This window comes from Rhineura floridana, chromosome 1, assembly GCF_030035675.1.
Source record: "Rhineura floridana isolate rRhiFlo1 chromosome 1, rRhiFlo1.hap2, whole genome shotgun sequence".
Taxonomy (NCBI): domain Eukaryota; kingdom Metazoa; phylum Chordata; class Lepidosauria; order Squamata; family Rhineuridae; genus Rhineura; species Rhineura floridana.
Genome location: NC_084480.1, coordinates 177,252,603 through 177,265,609, shown reverse-complemented (window position 1 = coordinate 177,265,609; position 13,007 = coordinate 177,252,603). Strand labels below are relative to the sequence as shown.

General features: G+C 41.1%; 1 protein-coding gene across 4 annotated transcripts in view; it reads left to right on the top strand.

Moving 5' to 3' along the window:
- RALGAPA2 (Ral GTPase activating protein catalytic subunit alpha 2) overlaps positions 1–12,800 on the top strand; it is a 299,150-nt gene extending 286,350 nt beyond the window's left edge. For 3 of the 4 annotated variants that reach the window (XM_061587941.1, XM_061587904.1, XM_061587913.1), the window contains one exon: positions 10,785–12,800. In XM_061587941.1, coding sequence (XP_061443925.1) covers positions 10,785–10,939 — 155 coding nt within the window. In that variant the 3' untranslated portion in view covers positions 10,940–12,800. The remainder of the gene's footprint in view (positions 1–10,784) is intronic. The other variant, XM_061587933.1, reaches the window with a different exon arrangement.
- Positions 12,801–13,007: the final 207 nt, after the last annotated feature.

Genomic DNA, 13,007 nt, shown 5'->3' with positions numbered 1-13,007 from the left:
GGTAGCCCTACATAGAGCACATTATAGTAATCCAACCTGGAGGTTACCATGAATTGACAATAGTGGTCATGCTGTCCCAGTCCGGCAACAGCCACAGCTATCTTACCAGCCAAAGCTGGTAAAATGCACTCCTTGCCACTGAGGTCACCTGGGCCTCTAGTGACGAAGATGGATCCAGGAGCAACCGCAGACTACGAACCTGCTCTTTCAGAAGAAATACAACCCCATACAAAGCAGGCTACTGACCAATTATCTGGACTTGAGAACCACCTACTCCCAGAGCCACCATTTTGCTAGGCTTCAGAGTCAGTTCATTGGCCTTCGTCCAGGCACTGGTCCAGGGCTTGCATGGCCTCTCCTGATTCAGATGTTACAGAAAAATAGAGCTAAATATCATCAGTATGCTGCTGGCATTTGCCCCAAATCTCCTGATAACTGTTCCAAATAGCTTCATATAGATGTTAAACAGCATTGGGGACAAAATGATAGGGAAAATTTTGGCCAGCTTCTCACAGTGAGTAGTACGATAAGAAAAACAGCACCTAATAATACTTCCTGTTGATCCTGGCACCTCTTGAGAGGCTCTGTGGTGCTTAATCATGAGTAGACCAATTGGCAGGGAGAACTCCAGCCTTCTGCTTAAAATGGAGCCCTTCCCAGGAAGCCATTCTGCACCGGTGAGAACTGTAGCAGTTCCACTGGCTGGAAAAGGCTGTATTCCAGGGGATGGTTAAGAACTTTCCAACCTGAGTAGACAAATTAGGAAGCTTTATCATAGATCCACTGGCAAAAGTGCCTTTCCCAGCCAAAGGATGTAAACAGTAATTGCATGATTTAATTTAAATACAAAAACAAAACTAAAGAACCATGGGGGCATCCAGATCAGGACCATGGTGGATGGAGAGGGAAGGCTTTAACCCTTTGACTCCATCATACCCCTATCCGGATTTGCCCAACCCTGGTTATTTAAAAAGCATTTATACAGTAACTAATTGTGTGACTATTTTTGTTTTGGCCTTCTCTTTCCTGAAACCCAACCCAGAAATGGAGCACTACACAAGTGTTCTGCCTGGAGTTTAGTGTGAGTGGCACTTTATTTTCCTAGGACATATCCCAGGAAAATAGCCAGTGTGGGCATGCCGTAAACCAACCTTTCCCAACTGGACCACAACTCCCATCAGCCTCAGCCAGCATTGCCAATGGTCAGGAAAGATGGGAATTGTGGTCCAACAACATCTGGTGGCCCACTAGTTGGAAAAGGCTGCCATAAACTGACAACATGGGTGATGAAGAGGTTAACTAGGGCCACAGCAGGGAGGGGGGAGGTGCCAAGTTAGTTTGCAAACAATATGGAAATATGAGGAAAACATTCCTTAGGACTTGAGAAGCCACAAGCTCTGTGAGGATGAGTATGGAAGGACTGCCACGCTAGGAGCAGGCCCATTTTAATATTTCACCCTGTGTTCCAAAAAACATAGTATATGTTCTGTATGCTGTCAGTTGGTTCACAATCTTCATCCCAGAAATGGAAGTCTGGCTTATCTACAGGTACTAAGTAATTGAGCCATATTGTTTTTGTTTTTCCATATGATAAATTGCTACAACTATAACGGTTGCCTGATTGTGCAACACCGTTATGGCAGACCCACCATTTAAAGACCTGTCTGTTATCTCATCCCAGGCTGCCTCTCGTGGTAAATTGGCATAATGACAAAGCACAAGGGAAGTGTGCTGCCTCACAAACAGATCATGTGATTGGGCTGTGAGTCATCCTGGCATTCCATCAAGATGAAAGATTATACACAGATGAGCACATTAATTTTCAGCACAGATACAACTGCACTCACCTGCTCTTGTCGTTATGAATGGGAAAAAAATGAAGGCACCTGCAGTGATAGATTTGGAAGCTTTTAGTCTGCAACAGTATACAAAAGGGTTTTCTGTTATCAATAGGATTTCTACAATTCCCTCTCAATTCTCAGAGGAATTTCTATGTAGGAGTTTGGCTCAGTATTAATAAAAAATGTTTATGTATCAGAAAGTTGCTGGACAGGGGCAACATTGTTTAAAACCTCTTTACTAGGAAGGAGGTGATGAAATGGCATTTACATTTGCAAAAGTCTCCTGGGACTTGTCAAAGCCACAGTAGCAACAACTGTGCTCGATTGCAGCATGCATTTTAATATTCCTTGGAGCATTGATTATAATTATGCCAGGGAGCTAACTACAGGAGTTGCATGCTCACCCTCTCACACGCACATACATATACACTCTCCTTAAATGTGTTCTCTAGCTTTTGAGTTAAGTAACTTTCTGTCTTCCATGAGACGAGATGAGCTTTAGGCTGCAATCCTAAACATGCTTATTAAAGAGTAAGTCTCTTGAACACGGGGGGGGGGGGGACTTACTGCTGAAGGAAAAGATGTAGGATTATACTGCAAGTTCTGAATATTAGTCATATGAGCCTTTGGGTGTTGACTGACCGGGAACATACGTAAAATGATAGTATTTTAAAGTTTAAAGATTGCCCTTTTACATAAGTTCACAGTTAGTTACCCCCCAAAAGTCCATGTGACTTATATTCAGAACTTGCAATAAAATCCTTAACAGGAAGTTTTAAACAGACATTGACTTATGACCTTCGGGGACTCAGAGTGTTACAGGAAGTTCTGGAATTAAATGTGGGGCACAGATATTGTGGGGGGGGGGAGATCTGAGTTAAACTCCTAAAATAAGACACAAGGTGCGACTGTCACTTGAAAATATTCAAGGGATAAAAAACAGCCTCCAACCCCTCAAAGACATTTGCTTCCAGATTGCAAAATGTCTCTCACAACTGTGTCAGTTGAATTTGCTTACATATTGAGAGATCAGTCAGTTGAAAGAAGTGGGAAAAGCTTGTTCTGCCTTCAGGTAAAATGATCATGTAAACTATACAGCAGATACCTTGAACCTCTAATGGTGGAATAAAAATGAAAGCCAAGGCTCTCCCCAGAGGGAATGGAAAGCATTCCCAGGGCCGCTGTTGGAGATGCTCTATCATTTTGTACATTTCCCTGAATTTCAGCTTAGCAAAGCGTCTGTTCCATGGGCACATGCTAGAATCTGGCATCAATTTACTCCTGTTCACCTGAACAGAAATAGTGTACAGGTAGTGCAGACATAAAAGATAACACACAGCTGGCTAACCTTTTTACAGAAATACTTCCACTGGTGATAATTGTCTTTGTTATATGGGTGTGGGCATACTGCTCTTCTAGGAACTGCATCATGTGGCAGCAGCAAAAATTTCCTCAGTTTTCTGTACATGAGTCTGACATAATAGGCAGTATGGTCTGTATATATTGGATGCTGGGTTTTTTGATGGGAAGGTTGTGCTGTGGTAAAACAGCTTAACTGGTATATTTACTCCATGAAAGTGATGTCAGATTTGCTGAAACAGACGGCTGCTAGGAATGGCTCCTTAGGCCAGTGTCAGCAACTGAGCTGAAACCCCTCACCCTACCTGTCAGCAGCCTGAGGCATACAAGACATTTTATAAGTGGAAGAACTCCCCACGCTAGTTCTTTTTCAACTGCTTGAAAACAAGAAGAATAAATGAATGCTTGTTGAAACTGTGTGTTATCTCTTTAAGGGGAATGGTTTAGGTGTCATACAGGGAGAGGCCATAAAGGATATCTTTTTATGTAACTCCTATTGACAATCTTACTCAGCCACGAGTGATTGCCAATGAATGAATGAATTATGAAAAGTGAAAGCAACTAGGTTTTTTCTTACTACTTTCTCCTTACAGTTTGTAGAAGCAGCTTTTAGTTTTGTTGTAAGCCAAGTTTGTCAATTAATAAATATAATCAGTGTTAAAGAAGTCAAGGCTCCAAGGACCATTAATTCCTGTTAAAGAAGACCTTAGCTGTTGCAATACTTTTGGTGCTGAAACCTGGGACGGAAAGAAAAAACTAGGGAAGAAAACAGACTGCACAGTAAGATCAGAAAGAAAAATGGGGCAGGGCTGAGGCTTTGGAAAGGCAAAGGCACAAGAGGGCTGTAACTAGAACACTGACAACAAAACTGTTGCAAAAGATAGAATGTCAACTACAGAAAACTGATGTAGATATAGCTCTGCTTGAGGAAAGCTGAAATCAATTTATAGCATAGGAAGAGATTCTAAATGAGCTTGACCAAGACGTAGAAGCTGGGATAACTATCTAGATGAATTAGAGAAAGAGGTGGAAACAGCACAGGGCTATAAAGATTCCATTATAGCTTGGAAAACTCATGCAATGCAAGCAATGAACAATGAAGATGCAAGAAGGACCTCTTCAGCAACAAGGGCAGATCCACAGCCACTGATGGTCAAGCTCCCCAAAGTGATAATTTAAAGATTTTAGGGAGACATTAGCTGCTGGCAGGGATTTTGGAGCCAATATGAAACCTACATTGACAAAAACACCAGGCTGACAAAGGTAGACAAGTTTCATTACCTAAAATCCTTCCTAGATGGGGCAGCAGCCAGTGCAATTGCTGGCATTCCACTATCAGAGGCAAATTATGATGCAGCTGTGAAAATCCTGAGGGAAACATTTGGGTGCAAGGATTTGATTCAATGCCCACATGAACAAGCTGCTAAACCTGAAGCCACTGAAGAGGTCAACTGACATTGGCTCTATGCCATCTATATGATGCCTGTGAGACTCAAATACACAGTTTGGAGTCCATGGGGGTTGTCTCAGATACCTATGGGAGTCTGTTGTGTCCCATACTGATGAAAATGATTCTTGAATATATAGCACGGGAGTTCAGCTACAGCAGGGATGATAGTGATGAATGGAAGGTACCAGAACTCCTGAAGTTCCTCCAAAAAAAAATTGAGAGTTGAGAGCTTACCTCAGTTCTGACTAAGAGTGCAGTTAAACTACATGGGAATGATACCTCCCTCAAGTATAGCCAGAAGTCAGTACAACATTATCCAGAGCTGAAGAAAGGATTGGTCTCTATGCCATCTGTTGTAGCACCGAGCACACTAACTCCAGAAGCAGCCTGCATATTCTGCAATGCTCCTGGACCAAGGGACAGACGACTGGCCAGCTCTTGTAGAAAGAAAGGAGAAGCTGAAGAAACAAGGCTGATGCTTCATATGTTTGGGGGTAAGACACATGGCCAAATTCTGCAAGGCAGAGAATTGTTTGCTCTGGTTGTAGAAAAAGCCATCATAAGTCAATTTGTTCTCAAGAACCAAAGGAGAACCCCATCAACAAGACAACTCCTGATGACACTGACGTCCTCAGTAGCTCCCTCTGCAGTGGACTTAAAGCCACAGAACACAGTATTATTGCCATCTGTGCAAGCTTCAGCCAAAGGGATTGCTGGGGAAAAAACTGTGAGCTGTCTACTAGATGGAGGAAACCAAAGAACATTTATGCAATAAGACATCTCTAAGGCATTAAGCTCCTAGTGGTGAGAGAAGATACTCTAGCTATCCACTCCTTTGGGGTAAAGACACCCGTGACTACCAAAAGATGGAGAGTTAAGGTAACCATGCAAGGCCTCTGGGGAAAAAAAGAAAAGATTGAACTGGAGGCCCGGGAAATGCCACAAGTATACAGTGCCATGGTAAGGATCCTAGGAGGTGGCCTGTGCCAAGAATTAGAAATAAAAGGCCTCCAGCTGGCAGATACAACCTCTCCCAAGAAGGCCATGAGCTAGAGCTAGAAGTGCTAATTGGAGGAGATTATTATTGGAAGGCAATGACAGGCCAAGTGGCATGTCTTGGAAATGAACTGGTGGCACTCAAAACTCTATTTGGATGGGCTCTTCACAGTCCAACTACAACCTTCACCTTAGGCACCAGTACCACAGAGGCCACAGTATTGAAGAATAATCCCTCATCTCCAAACAGCTGAGAGCCTTCTGGGAACTAGAATCAATTGGCATAATGGAAGAGCTGGAGGGGAAGACAAAGCGTGAGAAAGAGATGGTCCAAAGATTTGAGACTTTTTATAAAATACAAGGAAGGGAGATATGAAGTTCAACTGCCCTGGAAGTCAGATCAACCTGACTTACCAGACAACTTGCTTGTAGCCGAGAGAAGGTTCAGACAGTTAGCTGGGAAGTTCAGAACTGATGCTCTGCTCTTTAAGAGGCACAGCAATGTCACTGAAGAGCACCTTCGGAAGGGCATAGGTGAAGAAGTCACCCATAGTTCTGTACTTGAGACAGGTAAGGTGGTCTTCTATCTTCGTCATCATGCTGTCTTCCGGGAGGATAAGGCTACCACAAAACTGGGAGTAATGTGTGATGCCTTGTCCTATGAAAGGGGGTGTCCTTCACTCAATGATTGTTTACTAAGTGGACCATATCTGAACCCAGATTTGATTGATGTTCTAATCAGGTTCCAAACTAGCCTTCAGTGCAGACACTGCAAAGACTTTTCTTCAGATCTCAAGCGGAAAGTCTTGGAAATGAACTGGTGGCACTTGAGAGTATATTGGGATGGGCTGTTCAGGCTTTTTTTCAGATCTCAATAGCAGTGAAGATCAGGATGCAGTAAGATTTTTGTGGATGAAAGAACCACTAAACTTTGATCAAGAACCAGAACTAAAGTTCCTGAGAATGACTTGAGTGTTATTTAGTGCATCTCCCAGACCCTTTTTGCTTGCTGCTTACTGTAAGACATCATTTAAAACAGTATCAGAAGAAACATCCAGACATCTGCTAGATGCTTGATGAATGCCTGTACATAGATGACTTCAATATACTTCAATAACTTCAATTACTGATGTCAGAGCTGACAGCATAGAGAAAACTGCTAGTATTGCAGTATTGCCATGAAGGCCAGAGAATTGGTCTCAGCAGCTGGAATGGACCTCCGGAAGTGGTAGACCAATTCTAAGGAACTGCAACTGAACAAAGTGAATGAACCCAATTTGGAGTTGAAAGAACAAATTTTAGGACTGTCATCATTAATGGTCTTAGGTCTGACATAGAAAACCAAGGCAGATGAGTTCATATTTGAGATTCATAATCTGCTAGAATTCATGATAGGCAGACGAAATACCAAACATTTTGTACTACAAGCAACAGCCTGTATCTATAATCCTATTGGATTCTTGTCACCTTTTGTTATCAGAGTGAAATGTTTGTTCCAAGAACTATGGGAACAAGGTCTTGAATGGGATGAAGAATTGCCTCATGATCTAGCCCTCAAGTGGAATCAATGGTGTCCTGAGCTACCACACTTGAGAGAACTAAGCATTCCAAGACAATATTTTCAGGGTACTTTGAGTGCATTATCAAAAGTACAGCTGCATACATTCTGTGATGCCAGCAAAAAGGCATACAGTGCGGTGATTTACCTCCGGTATGTAACAGAAAATGGAGAGACAGGTGTGAGTTTGATAACTTCCAAATCAAGAGTAGCTCCACTAAAAAGAGTGACTCTTCCACGACTTAAATTAATGGGAGCATTAATTGGAGCAAGACTGGTGAATTACTCAAAAAATGTGCTAAAACTTGGAAGGTGTGGAAGTCTACATGTAGACTGACTCAATGATCACCCTCCACTGGATTCATAGCACTGCAAGGCAGTGGAAGCCCTTTGTAGCCAATTGGGTGACTGAGATTCAAGGCTTAACTGATCCTGTAAGTTGGTCCTATTGTACAGGAGATGAGAATCCAGCTGATCTCCCTACTCGAGGGCAACTTTGAGGACCTCAGGAAATGTCACCTTTGGTGAAAGGGCCCTACTGGTTATCACAGTCTGGAGATAAATGGCCGCAATGCACATTGTCAAAAGAAGGTTCTACGAAAGGGGATCCAGAACGCAAAGCAAGTCTTCATACGGCTGTGCAAACTAGCTGCAACTCTGAGGACCTGCCACCGCCAGTCCTAGCACCAGAAGGATACAGTCATTTTAAAAGAATACTTTGACTAACTGCATGGATACAGCATTTTATATACAACCTCTGAAATCCACAACACAAACAGAGAGGTCCTCTGACTGCTGAGGAGACATTCAGAGCTGAAAGACACTGTCTTGGGACAACTCAGGCAGAAACATTTGCAGCAGAATTAAAACAGCTGACACATGGTATTCCCATAAGAGATGCTGGCAGTTTAATCCGTTCTTGGACAAGGATGGTTTGATGCTTGTAGGTGGAAGACTACAAAAATCAAATCTCACTTTGGAGCAGCAGCATCCATGGATACTACCACCAAGGCATAGGTTCACAGAGTTCCAGATACAGTATCAAAGTGAAAGATTAATGCATGCTGAATTGAGAGAGACACACAAATCAGAGAGAAATTCTGGATTCTAAAAGGTAGACAGTAAAAACAGTGATTCAGAAGTGTAAATGTGTGCAAGCGGCATCGAGTACAACCAGGAAAAGAAGTGGCTGCTCCATTATCAAAGGACAGACTCCTAGAAGCACCACCATTTGAGGTGACTGGAGTACACTTTGCAGGACCCTTATATGCAAAGGCAAAGAACTCGCTAGGAAAGAAATACATTGCACTTTTTACATTTGCACAAAGAGCTTTCTACTGGCTTTGAGAAGATTTGTTGCTAGGCTTGGACTGTGTAAAGTTATTTACTCTGACAATGCCAAGACCTTTAAAAGAGCAGATCAAGATTTGAGAGATCTTTGGTCACAAATGGACCACCAGCAGCTTCAAGACTTCTTTGATCAAAGAGGTATTGCTTGGAAGTTCATTGTAGAACGAGGTGCCTGGGGGGGTGGATTTTGGGAGAGATTTGTTCGTTCTGTCAAAACCTCATTAAAGAAAACACTGGGAAGGGCAGCTCTGTCATATGAAGAGCTTGAAACAACTTTGACTGAAGTAGAAGACATACTGAACTCTAGGCCAATCACCTTTGTTTACAATGAAGTGGAGGAACCATCACCTCTGACCCCAGCTCACTTCTTTGTGGGTCAAAGATTAACAACTTTACCTCTTCAGAAATATCCTATTCCACAGATTCATACAACTACTCAAGATGAACTCAGTAAAAGATGGAAATATGGACAAACGTTAATGAATCAGTTTTTGAAAAGATGGTGACAAGAATATCCATTGGACCTACAATCGGTTCATCGCAGTGTTCCATCAGAGCAGAATGCTGAACTCAAAGTAAATTACATATTTTTGATTCATGAGGATAAAATGCCCAAACACGTGGAAAATTGGTAGAACTGAAGAGACATTCCAAGGATGTAACAATAAAGTCCATTCATGTGCTATGTGACTTCCATCTCAAGCAGTTCTGAGAAGGCCAATTCAACTATTATAACTATTGGAACTTTAAGAGGATGAACTTGCTTGAAATTCATCAGGCCAGAGGATATTGAAACTGTGTTGCCTCTTTAAGCAGAATGTTTTGGGTGTAACACAGGGAGAGGCTAAAGGTATATCTTTTTATGTAACTCCTATTGAGTATTATGAGAAGTGAAAGCAACTAGGCTTTTCCGCTCTTTTTTCCTTCTTCCTTTTCCTTACAGTTTGTAAAAGCAGAGTTTAGTTTCGTTATAAGCCAAGTTGGTCAATTAATAAATACAATCAATGTTAAAGAAGTCCAGCCTGCAAGACCCATTATTCCTGCTAAGAAGACCTTGGCTGTTGCAATAATGCAGCAGCCTGTACACAAGGGATGCCACAGCCAGATTTTGGGCTTTCCTGACAATGATCTGCAGTCCTCATGAGAGGGTTTGCAGCAATATATCAGCACACCCTTTTCTTTCTCCAGGAGCTGAAGCTACTGGACTTGGCTGACCATGCCACAGCTTGATACAAGAAGGGAGGGATGGAGGAAGCCCGCCAATATGAGTGTGTCTTCCCCAGAGAATGCAATATGTAGAATATTTCCACTTTCACTCCATCAAACCAGCTCTGTATGTCATTAGAATTTTGCAGTTGCCAACAGGTATGTGGAAAAGGAAGGTTTTAGCCTAGGGTTAGTTTATACTTGTGCAGCATTTGATGGCTTGAATGTGTCAGTGAGCCATGAGAGAGAGAGATCTTTCATCTCATCTCCAGTTCAATAGTTTTCAGTGTTGTCAAGCCACATATTCAAATACAAATCATCCATTGCTAAGATTCACACAGTGTCAATGTGTTTTTGAACTACCCTATTGTTGCCTTACTGATATGTTAGTTTTCTGTGGATCTGCGCTTAAGTTGTTCTTAGGGTAATCCCTTGAAATCAATAGATCTATTTTAAACGGGTGGGGGTATTTTACTTCAGTGACACACAGTCCCCATCTGCCCTCTGAAGTGGTACCTTCCTAAGAGGAACTGTATGTGTGATATTTCTGAATGTGTATTTAAGCTCACACACAAAACATATCATTTGTTATTCTTAGATACAGCTTAAATGTGTTGGTCACACATTCACACACTCAGATACACACAACCACAATCCATACCAACTTTTCTGCTGCAAATAGCAATTATAGTGTCACCATGGCAGTAAGTACAGTCATCATGCTGGGAGGAACAATGTCATTGCAGGTTTGTCTTGTGCCACATTCCAGTATTCAGGGGAAATCCCATGCACTTTCTTGCTTTCCTGGCAATGACTTGCAGTCCTCGTGAGAGGGTTTGCAGAAATGTGCAAGAACCACAAGTGCTAGAAGGCTCTTGAAGATAAGTTGGTCATTTTCAATTATTGTGTAGCTTCTACGTGGACTTTCCCTGAGGATTATGCATTTTATATTATTCTTAACCAGTGATTATGTGTGGGTTTTTTAAATCCTTTTTATTCTAATAGGATTTTCCTTATTTTTTAGGCTGTCTCCCTACAAGCCTGAGTGCTGATCTTATGGCATGTGTAGGGACAGAGTCAGCAGAGCAGATGTCACCGACACTAACAAGTGCCACAAAAAACAAGCTTGCTGGCAAGTTGCGCCGATCTGCTAGTGCTCTCAGCAAATCTTCAAGTTAAAGCACTTTCAGAGCTGAAGACAATTTTAGGATACATATCCTTTTAAATCTCCTTTCATATTGCATCTTGAACTGTGTTATCCCTGGAACTGGTAACTTCTGGAGATGCCTAATGAAGTACTTTTTTGCTATAAAATTATAATTCCTTATGTTTTAAACTTAAAAGTTTTCATATTGATCACCTGAATTATGCAACATGCTTTTCAGTTGATAATTTCTGCCACTAGAAGCAATGAAGTCAAGAGCTCTTTTGGCAAGTTTACCGTTTAACTGTGACTTTATTTTCTTGTTTTACTGTAACTGCAATTCCACATCACTAAAAGAGGATGCAGAACTGAAAACCAACTAATTTCTTGATTGTTACATTTACAGTTTCATTATAATTTAAACATTAATTGGTGGGATCATATTTTCAGTTTGCTGATGTAGGGGCCAATTTAGCCAAAGTGAAGCACTTTTTAAGTCCCACTGATGCCAACGGGGAGATGAGGATGTGATTGACTCATTCTCTCCTGTTGAAATCAATGATACTTCACAAATTGCTTCACTTTGGTTGGATTGTGCCCTGGCTACTCAAAATGTGGATGGATGGATGATTCTGCTTTTCAGTGTATCTTCAAATACTCTATTTCTTTTCCATTATTTATTTCCAAAGACCATTATTGTACTTATAACTAAGTACACTTAAACAGCAATAGTTCTAAATTACTTTTATAAGAAAAACACTGATAGTTGAATAAAACTATACTATTTAAATCTTACTTTGTGTAAGTTAAAGATGGCATATGCCAATTCAGTTTTTGTTTCTTCATTTCCTTTGTGATCAAATTGGACCAAAGTTAATTACTCTCTTATTCCACATGATTAGCCATGTGGCCTGATTTAATCATGTCTAGAATTACTTGCTGCTTGATCAATATAGAATGTCTACTTAGTTATCCTCTGGAAAAATATGGATCAATGTAATGTTTATCATGAAATCAATTCAGAAGAGCTACATACATCATGAAGATAAAGCTGGCTCCCACATAGCTTTCACATGTAGTTCATATATGCAATAGTGTATGAAAACTACATTAAGGCTCATGCACCTTTTCACCATCTTACTTAGATATTTAGTATGATGCTTATACAACCAAGCAATCAGATTTACCATGTTTTTGTAGCTGGAGCTTGAGGATGGCTCCTGCATCCTCCTTCGTGTATGAACTACATACCAGGATGCACTACATGCCAGTGTGAACCAGCATTATTTTCATGTTAAGGTTGTGGTCTGGAACTACATGGGTGGGGGACAATCACACTGGTCCTCCTCACCCAATTGTCGTCCAGACAATTTGAGTGGAAAGGACCCATGTGACTAGTCCCACCCACATGGGGTAAGGTTTCCAAACATTACTGCTGTGGCTTTGGGAGGCTCCCCCCACATTCAAATAACAAATTATGGTGCCCTCTGTGTAAAGGCATTTTACCAAGCTGTTCTCTGTTTTCTACAGGTTAGATGTGGATACCTTTGGTATTTATCTGCTCTGTTATTTGCCCATAAATTTGGTTTTGTTGCACTCTAGTTTCATGCTGGAAAAACTGTATAGAAGACAGTGCTTCTAGATATTATAGCTAATAGTTAACCCCTTTTGTACTAGTGTGGAGGAAAAATTTAAAAACTACTATGACTTAATTTAAATAAGCCAATGTAACACTTTTCCAACTACTACTTTTTAAGCGTGCATATAGTCATACTTTCAAATTGAAAGTATTCTTAGTTCCATACGTGACTTGAAGACTCTGAGAACTATATATCTTTTGGAGATAAACTTCTATTTAAATGTTTTGCACAACCAAAACCACTAAGTGATCAAGAAGAATACAATTAAAATTGTCCAAGAAAAGAGTAAATTGGATTGAAATTGCTTTGAGTCATTTTTTTCCCAGGCCTGCAACGTGCATTAAATTTGCAATTAAAGCAACACATTTTAGGAACAACATTGTTAGGAACTGGTGGTGTGTGGAATTCTTTTGAAGTCAACTGCTTCAGTCCAGTGTGGCTCTGGTACCACTTGCAGCAAATG